The sequence below is a fragment of the Stegostoma tigrinum genome, chromosome 41 (genome assembly GCF_030684315.1).
Source record: "Stegostoma tigrinum isolate sSteTig4 chromosome 41, sSteTig4.hap1, whole genome shotgun sequence".
In the NCBI taxonomy this organism is placed as follows: Eukaryota; Metazoa; Chordata; class Chondrichthyes; order Orectolobiformes; family Stegostomatidae; genus Stegostoma; species Stegostoma tigrinum.
This window is the reverse complement of record NC_081394.1, coordinates 17,418,439-17,443,499: the sequence shown is the minus strand read 5'-3', so window position 1 is coordinate 17,443,499 and position 25,061 is coordinate 17,418,439. Positions and strand designations below refer to the sequence as shown.

Sequence of the window (25,061 nt, the reverse complement as noted above, 5' to 3'; positions counted from 1 at the left end):
TAATCTGCCAGATCCATCTCATGCCCTCTTTTTGCTCTTCTGATTTCCCTCTTAATTGTGCTTCTATACCTTTTATAATCATTTAAGGATTCACTTGAGCCCAATAATTTTAACCCAATGTATGCTTTCTTTTTCCTGACCTGAGCCTCAATATAACTCATCAGCCAGGGATCCCTAAACCTGCCAGCTTTTCCCTTCAACCCAACATGGACATACCGTCCCTGGACTCTCTCTATCACACTTCTGAAATCCTCCCATTTGCCAGTCGTTCCATTTCCTTCAAACAGACCCACCCAGATAGAGTGCTGCTGGATCGTGCCTAATGGCCGCAAAATTGGCCCTGCTCCAGTTTACCACCTTAACCTGTGAACCTGCCCTACCTTTTTCCATAACTATGTTAAAACTAAGAGTTATGGTCACTGGACCCAAAGTGCTCTCCAATTGACACTTCAGTCACTTGTCCGGCCTCGTTTCCTAAGAGGCGGTCCAGTCCTGCACCCTCCTGAGCAGGGCTATCTACATATTGTTTTAGGAAACTTCCTTGGACATATTTGAGCCTTTCACACCCTGAATGGCCCAGTCAATACAGGGGAAATTAAAATCTCCAACCAATGTTAGTCTATTATTCTCACAGGTATTTGCACTCTCTCTACACATCTGCTTTTTTAATACCCGCTGACTATTCGAGGATCTATAATACAGTCCCAACAGAGTGACCATCCCCTTCTTGTTTCTAAGTTCTAGCCATACGGCCTCATTTGATGACCCCTTAAGAACATCCTCCGCAAAAGCACTATTGTTATGTCCTCCCTTATCAAAGGAGCAACTCCCCGTCCTTGCTTACTTGTACTTCTGTCATGCCTGTAGCTTCTATATCCCAGAACATTGAGCTGCCAGTCCTGCCCTTCTCTCAGCCATGTTTCTAATATGGCTATAATATCCAAGTCCCCAGAGTCAATCCATGCTCTGAACTCTTCTGCCTTACCAGTCAGGAATTGAGGGTTGAAATAAATGCACTTTAAACCAGAAGTCTTTTCCCCTCCCTTTACTGTGGCCCTGGTCTCAACGGCTAATGTATTTTCCCCTGAATTCTCGATGGCCCCTCTCTTATTCAAAGTCCTCCAACACCCCACCTCCATCAAACCGGTTTAAACCCTCCCGGAAAACACAAGTAAATCTCCCCTCAAGAACATTGGATCCAGTCTGGTTCAAGTGCAGTCTTTCCTCTTGTACAGGCCACCTCTACCCTAAAAGAGATCCCAATGATCCAAGAACTGAAAACCCTGTTCCTATCCCAGCTCCTCAGCCATGCATTCATCTGGCCTGCCTTTCTATTTCTGTCCTCACTGACAATTGGCTCTGGGTGTAATCTGGAGATCACTACCTTTTGAGGTCCTGCTTTTTAACTTCTTACCTAACTCCCTATACTCATTTTGCAGGACCTCATCCTTTTGTCTACCTCTGTCATTTGTACTGATGTGCACAATGACTGCTGGCTGTTCACACTCCCCCTTCAGAATGTTCTGCATCTACTCAAAGATATCCTTGACCCTGGCACCCAGGAGACAACACACGATCCTGGTGTCTCTTCTGCAGCCTCAGAATCTCCTGCCTGTCACCCTCACAAATAAGTCTCCTATCAGTATCGTTCTGTCTGACTGTACCCTTTCCCTCTGAGCCTCAGAGCTGGTCACAGTGCCACTGACCTGACAGCTGCTGCTAGCCCCTGAGAGGTCATCCCCACAACAGTATCCAAAGCAGTATACCTATGATTGAGGGGGGAGGCCACTATCCGCCTTCCCCCCTTATCTCTTTTGGTAGTCACCCAGCTCCCTGCAGCCTACACCTCAGGAGTGATTACTTCACTATAGTTGTTATTAATGAGGTTTCTCTGCATCCTGGATGATCCTGAGTGAATCCAGCACCTTTCCCTAATGTAATCTGTATGGAAATGCAGCCAGGTGTACTTCTTGCAGATACTACCATCCATACTACACTCTGTCTAGACAGAAAGAGAGTTAATGTGCCCTTACCTTTACCCCTGCTCAGCCTCCTCATGCCAAAACCTACTGAGCAAAGGCCTCAGTATTTCTGATCTATCACTGGTCTACTCTCTTAACGTCTACTCCCTTGCACACCTTTACCTGGCTGATCGTATTCCTCACAGACCCCCTTTTTTTGGTCAGAGGAGGGAGGGAGGGTGGAAACACCAATGTACTAAAAGGATGAGGGTTAATTTCAAGTATACCTATAAAATTCTAACAATGTTAGACACGGTAAACACAAGCAGGATGTTCTTGATGACTCGGGATTCCAGAAGCAGAGTGTCACATTCTAAGAGTGTAGGATGTAGCCATTTAGGACTGAGATGAGCAGAAATGTCTTCCCCCAGGGACTGGTGAGCCTGTCAAATTCACTGTCACAGAAAGCAGTCAGGCCCAAAAGCTTTTGTGCTCCTAAGATGCTGCTTGGCCTGCTGTGTTCATCCAGCTCTACACTTTGTTATCTCAGATTCTCCAGCATCTGCAGTTCCCATTATCTCGGGCCCAAAAGATTGGTGGATTGTTTTCAAGGAGGAGTTAGATACTGTTCTTAGTCCTAAAGCAATCCAAGGATATGGGGAGAAAGAGGGTGCAGGGGACTGAGTTAGATGATCAGCTACAATCGTATTGAATGGCGGAGCAGGCTCTAAGGGCTGAATTGCCCACTTCTGCACCTACTATGTTTAAATGAATAATGGGGGTAAATGGAGGCTTTCAGGGACTGAGGGGGGAATGAGGAGATTATGTAGGCTACCAGTGACCAAGTGGTGAATGTGAGTGAGTGATAGAGGGTAACACAGACTAAGTGGGGAATGAGAAGGGTTTAATCGATGGTATCAGGGACTGAGGGGGCTGAGGAGATTATGGAGGGTATCAGGGACTGAATGGTGAATGTAAGTGATTGATAGAGGGTATCAGGGACTGAGTGTGTTAAAGGTGAGGGATGCGGTGTTAGTGATTCAAGTAACTGTAGTAAGGTGACGGTCAGATTCTCTCCTGTTACAGATGCTGATTGCCTGTCACTTGTGTGGCTTCAATTCTCCAAGAGAGTTTGGGGGTGAATTTCAGGACAACAATATTGCCAGCCTTTTCCTTCTGCAATCCTAACCTCAATTCTCTGTTGCTCCCCTCTTTAGGCTATTTATCAGGACAAACATCATCAGGATGCCCATCACTACAATGTCTCAGCTCATCATGTTGTCAAGCCTTTCTACTCCAGGTCTAAGAGTTACTTCACCATTCAGAAACATCAGCAGTTACTGGCCTGTGATTCTGAGTTGCATGTGAAAGTCCACTACATTATCAGGGGTATTGCTGCTGAGGCTGACAGCAACCTGGCTGTGTTCTACCTGGTGAGGAGCTGTCAATTGTCTGAATACCTTAACACTTCTCTCAAACTCAGTGCATGTTCCCACCAGCTATCCCCATTCTCCAAAGCCCTGTACAGTGAACCTGTAAACACCCACGCCCCCCCAACCGATACCCGAACCCCTCCGTGTGGTTTATTAACTCTTTCCATTTCTCCCTCTCTGTCTGCCTCCAGGTCATGTCGAGGGGAGTGATTGTGAACATGAACTCGAAAACCATCTCTATCAAAGGATCTGAAGGTTTGAACCATGCTTCACTTGATGCTGTCTGACTGATAGACAGACAGAGAGAGAGACTACTCACTGGCCTTTGATTTTCCATGGCATTGTTATCAATGAACGCCCCCACTATCAACATCCTAGGGCTTACAATTGACCAGAAAAATCAACTGGGCTTGCTATTTAAATACAGTGGTTGCAAAAGGGTCAGAGAGGGGAATCCTGCAGCAAGTAAGTCATCTCCTGACTCCCCAGAGCTTATCCATCATCTACAAGGCATCAGTCAGGAGTGTGATTGAATACTTCCCAGTTGCCTAGATAGTTACAGCTCACATGTGTTGGACATGACAGGCGGCACGGTGGCTCAGTGGTTAGCACCGCTGCCTCACAGCACCAGGGACCCAGGTTTGACTCCGGTGTAAGGCGACTGTCAGCGTGGAGTTTGTACATTCTCCCGGTGTCTGCTTGGATTTGCTCTGGTTTCCTCCCACAGTCCAAAGATGTGCAGGTTAGGCATATTAGCCGTGCTAAATTGCCCATAGTATTCAGGGTGGTGTAGGCCATAGGGATTGGGTGGGATGCTCTGAGGGTTGTTGTGGACTTGTTGGGCTGAAGGGCCTGTTTTCACATTGTAAGGATTCTATGACCGTTTTCTGACAAACACCTTGTGAAGATCCAAGGTTTTTGCAAAATTGTGGAATTTTCAGACCTTGAGAAGAACTATCGAGTTCTCCAAGGGTTAATTGAATTTTCAATGACGTTCTTTATGTTTAATTTCAAAGTAAGATTGGCTGCCCAGCTGGCTGAAGTATCCTCTATCCATATCTGCTTGTAACCTTTGTTGTCTATTTAATAACTGTATCACTTTTAATTATGACACTATTGTTACAGCTACTCATTAATATTGGCCAGTGTAAAGCTTGGCTTGTTTGTTATTTTTTGTCAATTTTGTTCTTTGGAACTATCTTTGAGTTTGCTGTTTAACTTCTAAAGGTCGCATTACCCCTCTGTATAAAATATGGAATATGATAATTACATAAACGTAGCATTCGCTCACTCCCAACTCTGTCCCTCACTCTGTTTTTCTCTCTCTCTCTATGTCCCAGGCTCTGTCTCCTTCCCTGCCTCTGTCTGTCTGTGTGTGTGTCTCTCTCACTAATCCTCTCTCTCTGTCTTTCTTCCATTTGCTGTTCCTGTCTTCCTCTGTCTCTGTCCCTGTACATTGCTCTGTATTTCTGTCTCTGCCTTTGCCCCATATCTCTGTCTTTTTGTGTTTCTCTCTATCACTTATTCTCATTTTCCATTTTATATTTCATTATCTGTGTCTCTCCATCTATCTATTTTTCCACTGCATCATTCTCTTTTTCTATCCATTCCTGTTTCTCGCTTTGTCTTTTCTCTCATCCTTCTCTGTCTTCTGATCTTATTGTCTGTTTCACTGCTTCTCTCTCTTTCTGTCTCCCCCCTCCCTGTCTCTCTCCCCTGCCTCTGTCTGCCTCTTTCGCTCATGGTCTGTCTTACTCACCTTCTCCCTCACTTTGTTTCTGTTTGTCTGCCTGTCTATCTTTTACTACCTCTCCGTCTCTTTGCCTGCTTCCATTGGCGTATCCATCTGGCTGTCTATGTGGCGTCCTCTCTGTCTCTCTGTCAGTTCCTTTCGCTCTCGTCTTCATCATCCCTCCCTTTCAAGCACCTTCTGCCTCATTCTCTCTCTCTTTCTCCACAAGATTCAGAAGGATATTTCCAGCTCTCCCTCCCCATCAGTGCTGATCTGTCCCCAATTGCTCGCCTCTTGATTTTTGCTGTTCTTCCTGATGGAGAAACAATTGGGGACAGTGCAAAATTCCAGATCTCCCAATGTTTCCGGAACAAGGTAAGGAGTCCAAGTCTCGATATCCCTGTCACATCCCATCTTCTTCTCTATCTGCTCTGCCATATTCTCATTCGCCAATGCTATCTCTGTAACTGCTCTGCCATACTCCTCTCTGTCACATTCCCCCTCTCTCACTCTCTCCATAGCTGCTCTGTCACACTCACTGCCTTGCTCTCTCCTTTCATTAACTTTCTCTCCTGCACTCCTTCTATTGGACTCCATCGCATTCTTTATCTCTCTCTCTCTCTGTCTCACTTGCTTTTCTTGTTTTCCTTCTTCTTTCATTGCTTTTCTTCATCTCTTCCTGCCGGTGTGTTGGAGATTGAAGAGATACAGACACAATTGCCTTGTTCAGAAAAGATAGTAAGGATAATCCCAACAATTACAGAGCAGCTGATTTCAATTTCATGGTGGGGTTTCTTCTGGAAACAATTATCCAAGATAGAATTGGGAGTCAAATGGACAAATGTGGATTGAACAGTTGTCAAGCTGTACAGCATAACAACAGGCCCTTCGACCCACCATATCCATGCCGATCAACAAACACCAAACTTCATGAACTCATACTCAGCAACTCATATTCCGCCTGGGAACCCTGCAGCCATATGGTATCAATGTGGACTTCACCAGTTTCAAAATCTCCCCTTCCCCTACTGCATCCCTAAACCAGCCCAGTTCATCCCCTCCCCCCACTGCACCACACAACCAGCCCAGCTCTTCCCCCCCACCCACTGCATCCCAAAACCAGTCCAACCTGTCTCTGCCTCCCTAACCGGTTCTTCCTCTCACCCATCCCTTCCTCCCACCCCAAGCCGCACCCCCATCTACCTACTAACCTCATCCCACCTCCTTGACCTGTCCGTCTTCCCTGGACTGACCTATCCCCTCCCTACCTCCCCACCTATACTCTCTCCACCTATCTTCTTTACTCTCCATCTTCGGTCCGCCTCCCCCTCTCTCCCTATTTATTCCAGTTCCCTCTCCCCATCCCCCTCTCTGATGAAGGGTCTAGGCCCGAAACGTCAGCTTTTGTGCTCCTGAGATGCTGCTTGGCCTGCTGTGTTCATCCAGCCTCACATTTTATTATCACCAAACTTCATGAATCCTATTTACCTGGGCTTGGTCCATAGTTTACAATGTCCTAGCATTTTAAGTGCTCTTCCAGAAGCTTCTTTAATGTCCTGCCTCTGTCACCCTCCATATTTCTGCCACCCTCTGAGCAATTCTTAGTTTTCCATAGAATCCCTGCAGTGTGGAAACAGGCCCTTCGGCCTAACAAGTCCACACCAGCCCTCACAGAATCCCATCCAGACCCATCCCCCAATCTACACATGCCTGAACACTATGGGCAATTTAACATGATCAATCCACCTCACCTGCACATCTTTGGACTGTGGAAGGAAACCAGAGCACCCGGAGGAAACCCATGCAGACACGGGGAGAATGTGCAACCTCCACATCGACAGTCCACAGAGGGTAGAATCGATCCTGGGCTCCTGGTGCTGTGAGTTAGCAGTGCTAACCAGTGAGCCACTGTGCCATTTTCTCGGGTCTCCTCTAAATCATTTTAGTCCTCACTTTAAACTTATGCCCTCTTGTCTTAGACTTGGCTGCCATGGGAGAAAGATTCTCATGATCCACTCTGTCTAGGACTGCCATAATTCTGTGTACCTCAATTAGATCCTCCCTCGGCCTCCTCTGCTCCATGGAAAACAACCCCTGCCTATCCAGCCTCATAAATGAGGCTTTCCATCCCAGCAACATCCTCATGAATCTCTTCTGCCCCCTCTTCCAGTGCTGTCATATCCTTCTGATCATGTGGTAACCAGAACTGCACACGCTATTCCATCTGTGGCCAAACTTTTTATTCGTTAATGGGATGAGAACCTCACAGGCCAGACAGAATTTATTGCCCATCCCTAATTGCCCAGATTCAACACATTGCTGTGGGCCTAGAGTCACACGTAGGCCAGATCAGGTAAGGATGGCAGTTTCCTTCCCCAAAGTATATTAATGAACCAGATGGGCTTTTCCCGACACTCAGCAATCGGCAATTGGCAATGGATTCATGGTCATCATTAGATTCTTAATTCCAGATTTTTCTTTTATTGAATTCAAATTCCACCAACTGTCATGGCAGGATTCGAACTCAGATCCCCAGAACTGGGTCTTTGGATTACCAGTCCAGGGATAATACCACTAGACCATTGCCTCCCCGTCATAAACCAAAGTTTTATAAAGTTCTAACATGACTTCCATGCTCCAACATTCTATGACCTACTAATGAAGACAAGCATTCCGTATTTCTTCTTCACCACCCTGTCTGCCTGTGCTGACACCTTCAGGAATCTATGGACTTGAACACCAAGGTCCCTTTGTTCCTCAGTAGGGACAAAACATTCATTGTATATGTCCTTCCCCTATTAGACCTCCCAAAATGCATTACCTCACACTTATCAGGATTAAACTCCATCTGCCACTGTTCTGCCGAACTTACCATCTGATCAATATCGGGCTGTAGCCTGAGACTGTCCTCCACACTATCAACAACACAAATTTTCATATCATCTGTAAGCTTACTGGTTATACCTTCTACACTCACACCCAAATTATTAATGTGTGTAACAAACAGCATCGATCTCTGTGGAACACTGCAGGTCAAAGGCTTTCAATTACATGAACATCTCTCCACTACCACGCTTTGAGACCTATTTGTAAGCCACGTTCACCTTTGATCCCATGCCCTTTTATCTTTTGCACCAGTCTTCCATAAGCCATGAAGTCATAAGCCTCAGTGAAATCCATGAAAACCACAGCAACTGCACTACCATTATCAATGTATTTCATTGCCTTTGCAAAAAACACAATTAGCCAGGCAGGATATCATTTTAACAAGCCTGTACTGATTATTCTTGATAAAACCTTGGCTTTTCAAGCACTGACTAATCCTGTCCTTCAGAATATTTTTTCAATAGTTTCCCTACCACTGGTGTCAGACTAACTGGTCTGTCATTACTTGGTATATCCCTACTGTCCTGCTTGAGCAAAGCAACGGCTGTCATCTGGTACGTCATCTATGGCCAGAAAAGTATTAAATATCTCCTCCAGGACCCCAGAAATCTCCTCCTTTGCTACCTATACCAGCCTGGGATACATCGCATCAAGCCTTCGAGATTTAAAAAGTCATAAAGCTATACAGAATGGAAACACTCTCTTCGGTCCAGACCGTCCATGCCAACGAGTCCCATTTGCTAGCATATTCCCCATATCCATCTAAATCCTTCCTATTCATATGTCCATTTATATCCCTTTTAAAAATTGTATTTTTACCAGCTTCCACCACTTTCTCTGGCAGTTCATTCCATAAAAACACCATCCTCTGCTTGAAAAAGTTGCCCCCAGGTCCCTTTTAAATCTTTGCCCTATCACTTTAAACCTGTGCCCTGTAGTTTTGGATTCTGCTACCTTGGCTATTCACCCCACCTATGCCCTTCGTGATTTTATAAACTTCTATAAGGTTACCCCTCAGCCTCCACTGCTGCAAGGAAAATAGACCCAGCCGATTCAGCTTCCCCGAAAACTCAAACCCTCCAACCATGGTAATATCCTTGTAAATCTTTTCTGAACCCTTTCAAGTTTCACAATATCCTTCTTTATACACTTTTCCGCCCACTTAAACATCTAAAACCTCCTCCTCATCAGCCCTATCTGTTCTAGGATCTCACCATCTGGACTGAAATCCCCAGCTGAGATGGCTGCACTCCAAAAGCCTGTGTGATTTCAAATAAATCTGTTGGACTGTAACCAGGTGTCCTGTGGCTTCTGACTCTGTCCTCTGAATATGGATAAGAAATATTTGTTAAAGCCCTCACCTACTTTCACTGGCTCCGCAGACAGGTTGTCCCTTTTGGTTCCTGACAGGTTCCAATCTGTCCTTGGTAATGCTCGTATTATTAACGTACTTATAAAAAGCCTTGGATTTTCCTCAAACCCATCTACCAAAGATTTGGAAGAGTCAGCATGATTTTTTTCAGAGAAATCTGTGGCTTACCTTCTGGAGATTTTTCTCAAAGAGGTAACAGAGGGTTGATTCAGGTAATGCAGTTGATGAGGTTGTAGACATGTTCGCCGAGCCTGTGGGTTTGGTTGCAAATGTTTTGTCACCCTGCTGGGTAACATTGTTCGTGCGCCCCTGGTGAACCATCAGTGTCCTGTCCCGCATGTTATTTATATGCCTTGGTTTGTTGGGGTGTTTGGTAGTAGTGAGACAAGAGACACGACCAATTCTCACTTGTCTCACTACACATGGACAAAGAGGGACATGAATTGACTGGGACAACGCATCCAAAATCGCACAAGTCAAACAGAGACACATGCCAGGGTATTCTTGGAGGGCTGGTTTTATAACCAGAACTCCATCAACAAACACATTGAATTAGACCTTGTGCACAAACCACTGAGAAACAGAACTGGAAGTGATGCTAACGACCCCAGCAAACTGAGACATATAAATAACAAGTGGGACAGATCACCGACATTTCACTGGAGGCGCACTGGCGATGTTACCTGGCTAGGGTGACAAAACATTTGCAACCAAACCCAACAGCTTGAAAGCATGTCCACAATCTCATCCACAACCCGAGCTACAAACCTTTTCAAAGCGTTAAAAGCAGTTGATGTGATGCATATGGATATCAAGAAAGATTTTGATTCGGCGACACATGACAGACTTGTGAGGAATGCATTATAGGGACAGCGCTGACCCGGATAAAAAACAGGCTGAGTGCAAGGAAAGAGGGTTGTGGTCCATGGATATTTTTCAGGCTGGAGGGCTTCACAGGGGTTGGAGTTGACACTCTTGCTTTTTGATCTGGATCTTGCTGTGCAGAGACACATTTCAAAGGCTACAGAGATAAGAATCTCGGAGGTCAGTGTGGAATTTCAAAATGGCAAGTTTGGTGGATTAGACAGAAAGGTAGCAGATAAAGATCAATGCAGTGAAACATGAGGTGATGTACTTTGGTTGGAAGAACATTGAAAGGCAATATAAAATAAGGTGTACAATTCTAAAGAGCTATACAATTCTAGAGCTATAAGGGGGCATGAGAAAAGGGATAGGCAGATAGGATCAAGGAAAACTCCAAGGCTTTTTACAGGTACGTGAGGAACAAGAGAATGACCAGAGAAAGGGTTGGGCCGAGCAAGGATTATAAAGGGAATTTGTGCATAGAGCCTAAAGTGATGGGAGAGGTCCTTAATGAATATTTTTCTTTGGTATTCACAACTGAGAGGGACTTAGCTGCAGGGGAGGACAGTGTGAAACAGGCTGGTAGGCTAGAGGAGGTGAATGTTAGTAAGGAAGATGTACTAGGAATTTTGAGGAATTTGAAGATAGATAAATCCCCCGGGCCTAATGTGATTTACCCGAGGATTCTATGGGAAGCGAAGGAAAAGATCACAAGGCCTTTGGCGTCGATCTTTTCATCCTCACTGTCCACAGGTGTAGTGCCGGAAGTTTGGAGAGTGGCAAACATAATTCCCTTGTTCAAAAAAGGGAATACGGATAACACCGGAAATCACAGACCAGTTAGTCTTACATCAGTGGTGAGCAAATTATTGGAAAGGGCTCTGAGAGACAGGATTTATGATCACTTGGAAAGGCACAGTTTGATTTGTGATAGTCAGCATGGATTTGTGTGGGGTAGATCATGCCTCACAAACCTTATTGAATTATTTGAAGAGGTAATCAAACGTGGATGAAAGTACAGCAGTAGATGTGGTATACATGAATTTAAGTAAGGAGTTTGATAACGTTCCCCATGGTAGGCTCACACAGAAAGTATTGAGGCAGGGAATGGGGGAAATGTGGCAGATTGGCTTCAGAATTTGCTGATCCTTAGAAGACAAAGAGTGGTAGTGGACGAAAAATATTCAACCTGGTGCTCAGTTACGAGTGGTGTACCTAATGATCAGTTCCGGGTCCTCTTTTATTTTCGATTTTTGCAAGTGATTTGGATGTAGGAGTTGAAGGGTGGATTAGTAACTTCGTGGACAATACAAAGGTGGGTCGAGTTGTGGATAGTGCGGAGGGCTGTTCTAGGTTACAAAGGGAAATTGATAGGATGCAGAGATAGTAGGAACTGCAGATGCTGCAGAATCTGAGATAACAAGGTGTAGAGTTAGATGAACACAGCAGGCCAAGCAGCATCACAGAAGCAGGAAAGCTGTCTCCTCTTCACCTATCGTGTCCGTTATCCATCTTGTATCCACCTCCTCCTCTCTCCTCTTTTATTTCAGAATCCCCTACCCCACCACCATTTCTGACGTTTCGGGCACAGACCCTTCTTCAGAAATGGGAGAGGGGAAGCGGATTCTGAAATAAATAGGGAGAGGGGGGAGGTGGATAGAAGATGGATAAAGGAGAATATAGGTGGAGAGGAGACAGCTTTCCTGCTCCTCTGATGCTACTTCGCCTGCTGTGTTCATCCAGCTCTACACCTTGTTATCTCATAATTGATAGGATGCAGAGCTGTGTTGAGAAGTGGCAGATGGAGTTTAACCCTGAAAAGTGTGAGTTGATTCATTTTGGAAGGACAAATTTGAAAGAAGAGTACAGGGTTAACAGAAAGATTCTTGGCAGTATAGAGCAGCACAGTGATCTTGGGATTCATGTCCACAGTTCCCTGAAAGCTGCCATCCAGGTGGATAGAGCCGTGAAGTTATGCTCCGGCTTACAAAAGCCTGGTTCAGCCACACCTGGAGTATTGTGTCCAGTTCTGATCAGCTCATTACAAGAAAAATGTGGAAGCGTTGGAAAAGATGCAGAGGAGATTGACCAGAATGTTGCCTGGAATGGAGGGAAGGTCTTACGAGGAAAGGTTGAGAGAGCTAGGGCTTTTCTCTTCAGAGCGACGAAGGATGAGAGGTGACTTGATAGAGGCGTACAAAATGATCAGAGGTATAGAAAGAGTGGACAGCCAGAGATTTTTTCCCTCGGGTGGAAGCAGCTGTTATGAGGTGGCATAGTTTTAAAGTGAGTGGAGTAGATATAGGGGAGAAGTCAGAGGTAGGGGCATGGAATGCATTGCCAGAGAGGATAGTGGAGTCGGCCTCATTAGGGGCATTTACGTGGCACTTAGATAGTCATATGGATGATAGTATAAGGTAAGGGTGAAGGTTAGATAGACCTTAGGATTAGGGTAAAAGTTCGGCATAACATCCTGGGCCAAAGGGCCTGTACTGTTATGTGTTCTATGTACGGGTGGGCCCTGGGGCATACATGCATGATCATTGAAGGTGGCAGGATAGGTAGAACAAGCATTAAATAAAGAATATCATATCCCCAGAGATAATAAGAATTGCCGAATGCTGGAGTCAGAAATAACAAAGTGTGGAGCTTGAGGAACACAGCAGGCCAGGCAGAATCAGAGGAGCAGGAAAGTTGACGTTTCAGGTCGGGACCTTTCTTCATCTCCCCAGGTTTATTAATAAGGGTATAGAGCTCAGGAAAATATGTTGAACTTGCATAAGACATTTGAGAGACCTCAGCTGGTGTATTGCATACAATCATGGGTACTACATTTATAGGAAAGACTTGAATGCATTGGAGAGAGTGCAGGAGTGATTTACTAGAATCATTTCAGGATGAAGATAGATTGAAGAAGTTAGTCCTGCTGTCCTGAGAGGAAAGAAGGCTGAGTGGAGATTTAATTGAGGCTTCTAAAATCATGACGGGCCGAGACAGAGTAAGTAAGGAGGAACTGTTTGCAATTATAAAGGATTGAGAAAAGGAAGGAAGAGAGATTTGAAAGAAAAGATTTTTCATGTAGCACTTAGTTAGCATCTGGAATGCATTGCCTGGAAATATGGTGAAGGCAGGTTTAATGAGAAATTCAAGAGGGCATTGGATGGTTATTGGAGGAGAAACAATATGCAGGGGTATGCAGGAAAGGCAGGAGAATGGCATTAAGTCATCATGCCTGTTGGAGAGCCAGTTGAATGATCTCCTTCCTCTCCGTAACATTTCTGTGTTTGTGTGATTTTTGAAATCCTTCAGTCTCCCTGTCTCACACTGCCTGTCTATCCATTTCTCTATGTCTCTCCCTCTGACATTTTCTATGTCTCTCTCTCTCTTTCTATCACTTGCACTGATCTACATTCTCTCTTCCCCTGTTTAGGTGACTCTTCACTTCTCTGTGGCTGAAGACTTGCCCAAAAGCCACATCAGCCTCGATCTTCGTGCTGAGCCAGACTCTCTCTGTGGGCTGCGAGTGGTCGATCGCAGTGTGCTACTGCTGAAACCTGAGACAGAGCTTTCCCAAGGCAGTGTAAGATGCAGTACACAACTACACTCAACTTTTGGCTGGGGCAGCAAATCCGTTGGCACTCTGAAGCCATCTGTCCCATCAGATTGCCCTACATTTCAGACATGAGCTGAAATAATCAGGCGAGGCTCAGTATTACCTTCATATAAGCCTAGTTTAACACAAATACATTTCCTACAACTCATACGTTACAGTTCATAAACAGTAATAAACCTCTCAATCAAAACTACTTTATAAGTAATCACAACACCACCCCTCACCCAGACACTGCTTGTGGACAAAGAACAAGACTAGGCCATTCTGCCCATCAAGCTTGCTCTGCCATTCGGTAAAATCATGTACTGAACTGATTCTAACCTCAACTCCACATTCCTGAGAATCTTTCATCTCCTTGGTCATCAAGAACCTTTCTACTTCTACCTTAAAAATATTTAAGATATGATGTCCACTCCCTTTTGAGGAAGGGAATTCCAAAGATTTATAACCCTCTGAGAAAGAAAATACTTCATCTCTGTTTTAAATGGGTGGCCCCTTATTTTAAACTCTGAACCCGAGATCTAGACTCTCCCACAAAGAAACATCCTTTACACATCACCTGGTCAAGTCCCCTCAGGGTCTTATATGCCCCAATTAAGTCAACTCTGACTCTCCTAAACTTGTGAAGATACAGGCCAAGCCTGTCTTTCCTTATAAGGATATCTGCACATTCTAGGTATTAATTTCGTAAATGTCTGATCTGCATCCAACACATTAACTTTCTTGTGTAAGCACATTGACAAATTCAGTGCACAGTACTCCAGATGTGATCTCACCAATGTCATATACAACAAGGGAGATAGGGGAAGAATGAGCACAGCTATCTGATTCTGATTCCTGTCCAGTGATCCCTGGATAAGACTGTAACAGAAATTAATGGAGAAACACAGCAGCACTGGCAAAATCTGGGTAAGCCAGTGCCTGCCTCAGCTTGATTTTGTGCTCCTGCTGAAGGTTCTGGATAGTGTGGGCTACTTTGAGCTAAGTTTCTATTGTGTGAAGAATTCCTCGGCTGAACTGCTGTCAAATGCCCTTTGATGAGGCTGACAGTTCCTCCGACATGCTTACTGATAAAATGTGATCTTCAGATCTTCCTGCTGCTGATGTGCTCTTTTACACTTGCTCACCAGATCTACTCCTTGCTGCCAGTACAGGATCTGCAGAATTACTCAAATGAGCTCAAGAACCATGAACAACATTACTGCAAGCTCCAAAATCCCCTGGCAGAGCCCGAACCCAGTGAGCAAGCAATGGGAGACCTCGGACAACTTCTTCAGGTTGTTCCATTGGCCAGTAAACTCTCGCAAACTCCCATCACAAATCAAGACCTTTGGCTGGAGAAGGGCTAGTATGGAGAAGGACGAGGGAAAGAAGGAGAGACACACAGGGACTCAGAGTGAGAGAGAGTGAGACAGAAAGAGCAACAGAAAACAAAAACAGAAGTTGCTGAAAAATCTCAGCAGGTCTGGCAGCATCTGAGAAGAAAAGAAAACCAGAGTTAATATTTCTGGTTTGGTGAATTTTCCTCAGAACAGAGAGAGACAGGGCAAGTGAGAAACAGACAGCAGGAATGAAAGACTGACCAACTAACTGACAAAGAGAGACAGAGGAAGAGAGAGAGAGAGACAGCACAAAACAGATGGGTAGAGGTACGGATTGAGATAGAGAGACAGATGGACAGAAGCAAGAATGAGACAGACAGAAAGTGAGAGAGACAGTGAGTGAGACACATAGACATGGAGAGACAGACAGGGAGAGTGAGAGATGTACAGGAGCAATGAGAGACAGAGCAAGCAACAGACACAGAAACAGATGCACAGGCAGAGAAAGGACACACAAGTGAGAAAGACAGAGATGGATAGAGCTAGTGGGAAAGACAGAGTGATTGAGGGAAGCTGAGAGACCGACAGAGGGAGAGAAGGAGACTGAGACAGTGTGAGACACAGACAGAAGAGAGGTAGAGAGGTAGAGGTACAGACAGGGAGACAGAGAGTGAAACAGACAGGGAGAGAAGTACAAAGAGAGACCAATAGGGAGAGAGACAGAGAGACAAAAATTAGGAGAGAGACAGAGAGAGAGAGAGAAAAACAGACTGAATCGAAAGGCAAAAACAGGCAGTGAATGAGGCAGAGGCAGAGGAAGAAGAGAGAAAGAGAAAAAAAGATTGAGACTGAGACAGGAAAAGTGTTGAAGCACAGAAAGTGTGAAAGATACAGAAAGAGGTGGTGCAACACAAAGATATGGAGACAGAGAGATGAATGGATAAACAACCAAAAAGGAGCTGGAGGAGGGAGGGGTAGAGTAATAAATGGAGACCTGAAGTGAGCAAAGTAGAGGTTGGAGAGACAGATGAAAGGAGGATGGGAGGTGATTGAGGGACTGGCAGATGGAAGTGTTGAAGGAAAAGAGGAGGGAAGCCTGGAGGAGCATTTGGAGACCAAGAAGACTGGATGCAAGGAGATCAAAGAATTATCGTCAAATTGATAAGTTGATGAAGGAGTGAAGGATTAGTCAATGCAGAGATACATAATTCACAGCATCTCTCCTCTCCCCTATCTCTTACTTTCTCTGCCTGTCATTCTTTCTGTCTTCCCCAACTCTCACTTCATTGCTCCCCCTCTCTATCTCATTCCCTCTCTCCTTTCACTTCATTCTCTCTCTCTCTATTCCTCCGTTCTTCCTTTTCATGTCTCATCTATGTCTCTCATTCATCTCTCTCCCACTTTCCCACTTCTTCTTTCCTTTGCCAGATCCCTTTCTTCGTCTCTATCACTCCCCCCTTCCTCCTCTTACACCAGCCCTCCCTACTCCTCTGCTCTCTGCCCGATCTACTCCAATCTTTCCTCCCTTTATCTCATTTCTTGTTTTACTCCCTTTCCCGCTCCCCTTTTCCCCTTCTCTCTCCTTCTCATCCTCTGTCACACTCCCTCTCTTGTGACATCAATGAATTTCTCTGATCTACCAACAGAATATGGGACTGCAAATTCTGACAGACACTGAATTTCACAAACCCATCAAGTGTTTGTTCGATGACTCTTATGGTTTTATCGTGAATGGTATACCGTTTTTCAGTAAAGGTATGTTCACTACCCCCCCCAAGTATTACTGTGAACCTATGAGAAATTCTTTATAGCTCTGTGGCTGAAAAGATGGTGAGACGGGGAGGGTTCCAGACTCACGGGGCGCTGGGATTGGTTCTGGGGGGCAGCAGGGCATGTGCAAACTGGACGAGTTCCACCTGGGCAGGACTGGGGCTGATGTTGTTGGGGGGATAGTTGACAGAGTGGTCGCGGAGGGTTTAAATGAGTGTGGTGGGGGATGGGAATGAGAAGGGTGGGTCAGTAGATGCAAAAACTGCAGGAGAAGTAAAACCAAAGCAAACATTACCAAGAGAAAGAACAGGCAGGGTACACTGCAGAAAAGTGCAGGGGAGGTGGTCCAAAATACATGAATTTTGATGGGAGAAGTAAAATAGACAAGGTAGATAACTTAGGAGTTTTGGTTACTACGTGGAATTATGACATTATTGCAATTACAGAGACTTGGCTGAAAGAGGGACAGGACTGGCAGGACTTAGATCCTTCAGGTATGATAGAAAGGGAAGTAAATGGGTGGGGGAGTTGCATTACTGGTAAGGGAATATCCTGGCTGTACTGAAGGATGATACATCAGAGGATTCGTGCAGCGAGGCATTATGGATAGAACTCAGTAATAGGAAAGGTGAAATCACAATGGTGAGGGTATACTGCAGGCCTCTCAATAGCCAGTGGGAAATAGAGGAAAGAATATGTGGTCAAATTTTGGAAAGATGTAAAAATAGCTGTTGTTGTGGTGGGTGATTTTAACTGCTGTATTAACTGGGACTCAGTATGTACTAGGAGCTTGGGTGGGGCAGAATTTGTAAGGACCGTTCAGGAGGGATTCTTGACACAGTATGTAAACAGTCTAAACAGGGAAGGGGAAATACTGGACCTGGTTTGAGAAATGACTCCAGTCAGGAGAGTGAAGTTTCAATGGGAGAGCATTTTGGGAGTCGTGCCCATAATACTGAGTTTTAAGATACTCATGGATAGGGATAACTGCAGTCCTCGGGTGAAGGTGTTAAATTGGAGTAAAGCAAACTATATTGATATTAGGCAGGAACTGGAGAATTTTAATTGGAGGTAGGTTTGAGGGTAAATCTACATTGGACACGTGGGAGTATTTCAAAAATAGCAGTTCATAAGAGTTCAGGTGCGGCACATTCCAGTTAAAATGAAGGTTTGATATGGTAAGTTACGTGAACCTTGGTTGGCCTTGGTCAGAAAGAAAAAGAAAGCATACATAAGGTCGAGGAGGATTGAAACAGATGAAGTGCTTGAAGTATATAAAGAAAGCAGGAAATAACTTAAACAAGGAATTATAAGGGCTAAAAGGGGTCATGATAAGTCATTAGCAAACAGGATTAAGGAGATTCCCAAGGCTTTATAAATATGATATATACACACACACATACATAAAGGGTAGCCAGGCATAGGGTGGGCCCACTCTAGGACACCGCAGGGGATTAACATGTGAAGCTACAAGAGGAAGGAAAGGTCCAAAGTGAATGCTTTATGCTGGTATTCACCAAAGAGAAGGAATTGGTAGAGTGTCAGGTTCTCAGCCAAGTTGTTATGAAAAAGGTGTTGTGCATCTTAAAAAGTAACAAGGTAGATAAGTCCCTGAGTCCTGATGGAATCTATCCAAGCATATTGAGGGAGGCGAGAGAACAAATTGCTGGAGCATTGACAGACATTTTTGTATCCTCTTTGGCCACAGGTGAGGTCCCAAAGGACTGGAGAAGAACCAATGTTGACCCATTGTTTAAGAACGGTAGCAGGGATAATCCTGGAAATTATGTACTCGTGAGTCTCGTGTCAGGGGTATGGAAATTATTGTAAAGATTCTCAGGGACAAGATCTGTATGCATTTAGAAGCAAATGGGCTTATTGGTGATAGACTGCATGGTTTTATGCCAGGGAGGTCATAGCTCACGAATTTGATCGAGTACTTTGAGGTCACGACGGTGATTAATGAGGGAAAAGTGGCTGATGTTGTCTACATTGGCTTCAGTAAAGGTTTTGACAAGGTCCCTCAAGGCAGACTAGTACAAAAGATAAAGTCACATGGTATCGGGGTGAGGTGGTAAGCTGAATACAGAGTCAACATATTGTGGAGAAACACAGTGGGTCAGGCAACATCAGAGGAGCAGGAAAGTTGACGTTTCAATTCCCTTCACTAAGACTGATGGATACAGAACTGACTTAGACTTAGAGGGTACCAGACGGTAGCAATGGAAGGATGCTTTTCAGAATGGACAGTTGTGACCAGTGGTGTCCACACAAATTAATGGTAGGTTCTCTGCTGTTTGTGGTCTACATAAATGATCTGGAGGAAAATGCAGCTGGTCTAATTCAGAACGATACAAAAATTGATGGAGATGCGCATGGTGAGGAAGATTGTCAGAGCATAAGGTAGGAAGTAGATCAGTTGGAGGCATGGGAAGACAAATGACAAATGGAGTTAAATCCAAACAAGTGTGAAGTGAAGCATTTTGGAAGGTCAGATACAGTTGAAAATTACACAGTGAATGGCAGAAACCTTAGGAGTACTGATATGCAGGGAGATCTGGGTAACCAGGTTCACAGATCATTGAAGGTGGTAGCACAAGTAGATAAAGTACTAAAAGAGGCTTATGGCTTAAAAGAATGCTTGCCTTCATTGAAAGGTCAGAAATCACACAACTCCATGTTATAGTCCAACAGGTTTATTTGAAAACATAAGCATTTGGATTTCAGTCCTTCTTCAGGTGTTAATGAGGTGGTATCAAGACACAGAATTTATAATTAAAAGATCAAAGAGTCACACCATTGATGAGGATGAACTGAACAACCCAAAAATGTTGTTAAATATTCAATGAGTTAGAAGGTTTTAATCAATTAATACATATATGTAATTACTTGAATTCCTTTCAAGTCACTGTCCTGAGAGAACTGAAGGTTTCATCTGACTGAGGAAGAGGTGATATTTTAGGTCAGATAATGCATGTTAGGTGTGAGGCCTCGTTTAGAATCTGTTTGTGTTTTGATTTGGAGTCAGACTGGTTTTATTTCTAAAGTACGAATTTGTAAAATGCCACATTGACTGACTGTCCCAAAATTGTGCAGTATTTTTTGACCAAAATAGAATGTATCTGTAAGTACAAATTCACCCTGTAGATTTGGGAAAGAGAGAGAGTGTGTGTATATGTATATGTGCATGCAAGTGTGATGGAGAGACAGTGCATGGGTGCGTGTGTGAGGGAGAGAGGGAGACTACGTGCGTGTGCGTATGCGTGTGTAAGAGGGTGTTGAGTGACATGAACCCAAGACCCAAGATCCCAGTTGAGGCAGTTTTATTGGGTACTGAACTTGAATATCAGCCTCTGTTCGGCGACTCTGTGTTGTGGTGTATCCCAACATCCACCTTGGAGGATGTTTCCCAGAAAGTTGGAGGCTGACTGTCCACTGCTGGAGCGTTGCCCCACTGGGAGGGAACGTCCTTGTCCGGTGATTGTTGCACGGTGTCCATTCATCTATTGTTATAGTGTCTGCATGGCTTTAACAATAAACCATACCTTAGGGCACCCTTGATTACAGGTAGGCAACATTGTCTGTGTCACATGAGTATCTGCTGTGAACATGGAAGATGGTGTTCCCCATGCATGATGGCAACGTCCATGTCAAAGATCTGACATGACTTTCAGATCTTACCATGACAGGGTTGGGTAGTGTTGTGGTTCATGTAGTCGTGAAGGCTGGGTAGTTTGCTATGAGCAATGTTCTGTCCAAGGTTTGGCAGTTGTTTAAAAGTGATAAGTGAAGGCATTGGGAAGATCTTGGTGAGGTGCTCATCGTCATCAATGATATGTTGAAGGCTGCGAAGAATATGGTGTAGTTTCCCTGCTCCCTGAAAGTACTGGACGATGGGGGGTTTCCCCATCGGACATATTCCGTGTCTGTCTTCTGAGGAGGTCATTGTGGTTATTTTGCTGTGGCAGTCAGATCTGGTGATCGATGAGTTGAGCATCGTATCCCATTCCTAGGAGGGTGTCCTTCAACACCTTCAGGTGTCCAGCACATTCCTCCTCATCTGAACAGATCACGTAGATAGAACAAAGAACAAAGAAAATTACAGCACAGGAACAGGCCTTCAGCCCTCCAAGCCTGCACTGATCCAGATCCTCTACCTAAACCTGTCGCCTATTTTCCAAGGATCTGTATCCCTCTGCTCCCTGCCCATTCATGTATCTGTCTAGATACATGTTAAATGATGCTATCGTGCCCACCTCTACCACCTCTGCTGGCAACGTATTCTAGGCACCCACCAACCTCTGCGTAAAGAATGTTCCATGCATATCTCCCTTAAACTTTTTCCCTCTCACCTTGAAATGTTGACACCTCGTAATTGAGCCCCCCACTCTGGGAAAAAGCTTCTTGCTATCCACCCTGTCTACACCTCTCATGATTTTGTAGACCTCAATCAGATCTCCCCTCAACTTCCATCTTTCCGTCCTATACAACTGTAACATGACCTACCAACTCCTGTATTCAATACCCCATCCAATGAATGAAAGCATGCCATATGCCTTCTTGACCAGTCTATCGACCTGGGTTTTCATCTTTATGTTACAATGGACCTGAACACCCAGGTCTCTCTGTGCATCAATTTTCACCAGGGCTTTTTTGAATATGGTTTGTCCGGAGGGAATAGCTGTTTTAATATGTTCAGGGTCAAAGCAAGAGAAGTGCAGCATCATGCGGTTATCCGTAGGCCTGCAGTAGAGTGAAGTATTTAGATGTCTATCCCTGTTGTGCATACATGTGCCCAAGAGTGAGATTGATGCTTACGAGCAACCCTGACAGTGGGATGGAACTTGTTGATATCGCGATGTAATTGTTTCAGTGATTTCTTGCTATGCGCCCAAAGGAAGAAAATGTCATCAATGTATCTGGTGTGCGGCATTTGTCAGAGATTCTGTGCAGCAAAGAAGTCTCGTTGGAACTTAGGCATGAAAGCATTGGCATACTGGGGAGCACATGTGGTTCCAATGGCTGTTCAATGTGTCTGGATGAAGAACTGGTTGTTGAAGGTGAAAACATTGTTGTTGAGGATAAAGCAGATGAAATGGTGTCTGGAAATTGGCAGTCGGTGGTATTGAGTGCTGAGGCTGTTGCAACAATGCTGTTGTGGCAAATGCTGGTGTAGAGTACCAAAGCATTCATTGTGCTGAGGAATGTTCCTGGTTCAACTGGTCTGTGGGTGCCAAGATTCTGTAAGTGTAGTGACAATAGCTGGGGCTTCCCTGTGCAATGGGTTTCAAGATGCCCTTGACATTTCTGGAGAAGTTCCCTCACACAGGGTCCCATCAGGTGTATTGGCTTTGTGTATCTTTGGAAGACAGTAGAAGTCCCCTATGTGAAAGGTATAGAACACAGAAGAGAACAGCACAGTACAGGCCCTTTGGCCCATGATATTGTGCCAAACTTTTACAGTAAACCTCAGGTCTATCTAACCTCACCCCTACCTTATACTATCACCCAGATGCCTATCACATTGCTGCTTAAATGCCCCAATCCACTACCCTCTCTGGCAATGCTTTCGACCCCCTTACCAATCGCTGAGTAAATAACCTACCTCTGACGTCTACCCTATATCTACCTCCACTCAGTTTAAAACTGTGCCCCCTTGTAATAGTTACCTCCACCCTCGGAAAAAGTTTCTGGCTTTCTATTCTATCTGTACCTCTGATCATTTTGCTCACCTTGATCAAGTCACCTCTCATTCTTCGTCGTTCTAAAGAGAAAAGCCCTAGCTCTCTCAATCTTTCCTGGTAAGACCTTCCCTCCATTCCAGGCAACATCCTGGTAAATCTCCTCTGCACCTTTTCAAACACTTCTATATATTTCCCGTAATGAGGCCACCAGAACTGGACATAATATTCCAGATGTGGCCAAACCAGGCTTTTGTACAGCTGGAGCATAACTTTGCGGCCCTTGAACTTAGAACATAGAACATAGAACAGTACAGCACAGAACAGGCCCTTCAGCCCACAATGTTGTGCCGACCATTGATCCTCATGGATGCACCCTCAAATTTCTGTGACCATATGCATGTCCAGCAGTCTCTTAAATGACCCCAATGACCTTGCTTCCACAACTGCTGCTGGCAACGCATTCCATGCTCTCACAACTCTCTGCGTAAAGAACCTGCCTCTGACATCCCCTCTATACTTTCCACCAACCAGCTTAAAACTATGACCCCTCGTGCTAGCCATTTCTGCCCTGGGAAATAGTCTCTGGCTATCGACTCTATCTATGCCTCTCATTATCTTGTATACCTCAATTAGGTCCCCTCTCCTCCTCCTTTTCTCCAATGAAAAGAGACCGAGCTCAGTCAACCTCTCTTCATAAGATAAGCCCTCCAGTCCAGGCAGCATCCTGGTAAACCTCCTCTGAACCCTCTCCAAAGCATCCACATCTTTCCTATAATAGGGCGCCCAGAACTGGACGCAGTATTCCAAGTGCGGTCTAACCAAAGTTTTATAGAGCTGCAACAAGATCTCACGACTCTTAAACTCAATCCCCCTGTTAATGAAAGCCAAAACACCATATGCTTTCTTAACAACCCTGTCCACTTGGGTGGCCATTTTAAGGGATCTATGTATCTGCACACCAAGATCCCTCTGTTCCTCCACGCTGCCAAGAATCCTATCCTTAATCCTGTACTCAGCTTTCAAATTCGACCTTCCAAAATGCATCACCTCGCATTTATCCAGGTTGAACTCCATCTGCCACCTCTCAGCCCATCTCTGCATCCTGTCAATGTCCCGCTGCAGCCTACAACAGCCCTCTACACTGTCAACGACACCTCCGACCTTTGTGTCGTCTGCAAACTTGCTGACCCATCCTTCAATTCCCTCGTCCAAGTCATTAATAAAAATTACAAACAGTAGAGGCCCAAGGACAGAGCCCTGTGGAACCCCACTCACCACTGACTTCCAGGCAGAATATTTTCCTTCTACTACCACTCGCTGTCTTCTGTTGGCCAGCCAATTCTGTATCCAAGCAGCTAAGTTCCCCTGTATCCCATTCCTCCTGACCTTCTGAATGAGCCTTCCATGGGGAACTTAATCCCTCTATTAATGAAAGCTAACACAGCATACGCCTTCTTAACTCAACTCTATCCACCTGGGTGGCAGCTTTCAGGGAACTGTGGACATGAACCCCAAGACCCCTCTGCTCCTCCACACTGCCAAAAATCTTTCCATTAACCCCGTATTCTACTTTCAAGTTTGTCCTTCCAAAATGAATCACCTCACTTTTCGGAGTTAAACTCGATCAGCCACTTCGCAGCCCATGCTGCATCCTATCAATGATGGAGATAACTAAATGTAGAGCTGGATGAACACAGCAGGCCAAGCAGCATCTTAGGAGCATCCTATCAATGTACCTTTGTAATCTAGAACAGCCCTCTGCATTGTCCTCAACTCGACTTACCTTCATATCATCCGTGAACTTACTAATCCACCCTTCCACTCCTGCATTCAAATCATTTATAAAAATCACAAATAGAAGAGGACCCAGAACTGATCCTTGTGGTACACCACTCGTAAGTGAGCACCATGTTGAATATTTTCCATCCATTACCACCCTTTGTCTTCGAAGACCCAGCCAATTCTGAATCCAATTTGCCACATTTCCCCCTATTCCATGCCTCCTTACCTTCTGCATGAGCCATGGGGAACCTTATCGAATGCCTTGTTTAAATCCATGTATGCCGCATCCACTGCTCCACCTTCATTGACGTGTTTGGTCACCTCTTCAAAGAATTCAATAAGGTTTGTGAGGCATGATCTACCCCTCACAAAATCCATACTGACTGTCACGAATCAAACTGTGCTTTTCTAAGTGATCACAAATCGTATCTCTCAGAGCCCTTTCCAATAACTTGCCCACCACTGACGTAAGACTAACTGGCCTGTAATTTCCAGGGTTAATTCTATTCCCTTTTTTGAACAAGGGAATGACATTTACCTCTCTCTGATCTTCCGGCACAATGCCCATGGACAGTGATGACAAAAAGATCAATGCCAAAGGCCCTGCGATCTCTTCCTTCGCTTCCCAACAGGCCCAGGGGA

General features: G+C 44.8%; 1 protein-coding gene across 4 annotated transcripts in view; it reads left to right on the top strand.

Moving 5' to 3' along the window:
- LOC125448495 (alpha-2-macroglobulin-like) overlaps positions 1-25,061 on the top strand; it is a 109,814-nt gene that overhangs the window by 32,130 nt on the left and 52,623 nt on the right. For all 4 annotated transcript variants that reach the window (XM_059641243.1, XM_059641241.1, XM_059641245.1 and 1 more), the window contains 6 exons: positions 3,179-3,394; positions 3,586-3,649; positions 5,356-5,501; positions 13,679-13,828; positions 14,992-15,138; positions 16,830-16,938. In XM_059641243.1, coding sequence (XP_059497226.1) covers positions 3,179-3,394; positions 3,586-3,649; positions 5,356-5,501; positions 13,679-13,828; positions 14,992-15,138; positions 16,830-16,938 — 832 coding nt within the window. The remainder of the gene's footprint in view (positions 1-3,178; positions 3,395-3,585; positions 3,650-5,355; positions 5,502-13,678; positions 13,829-14,991; positions 15,139-16,829; positions 16,939-25,061) is intronic.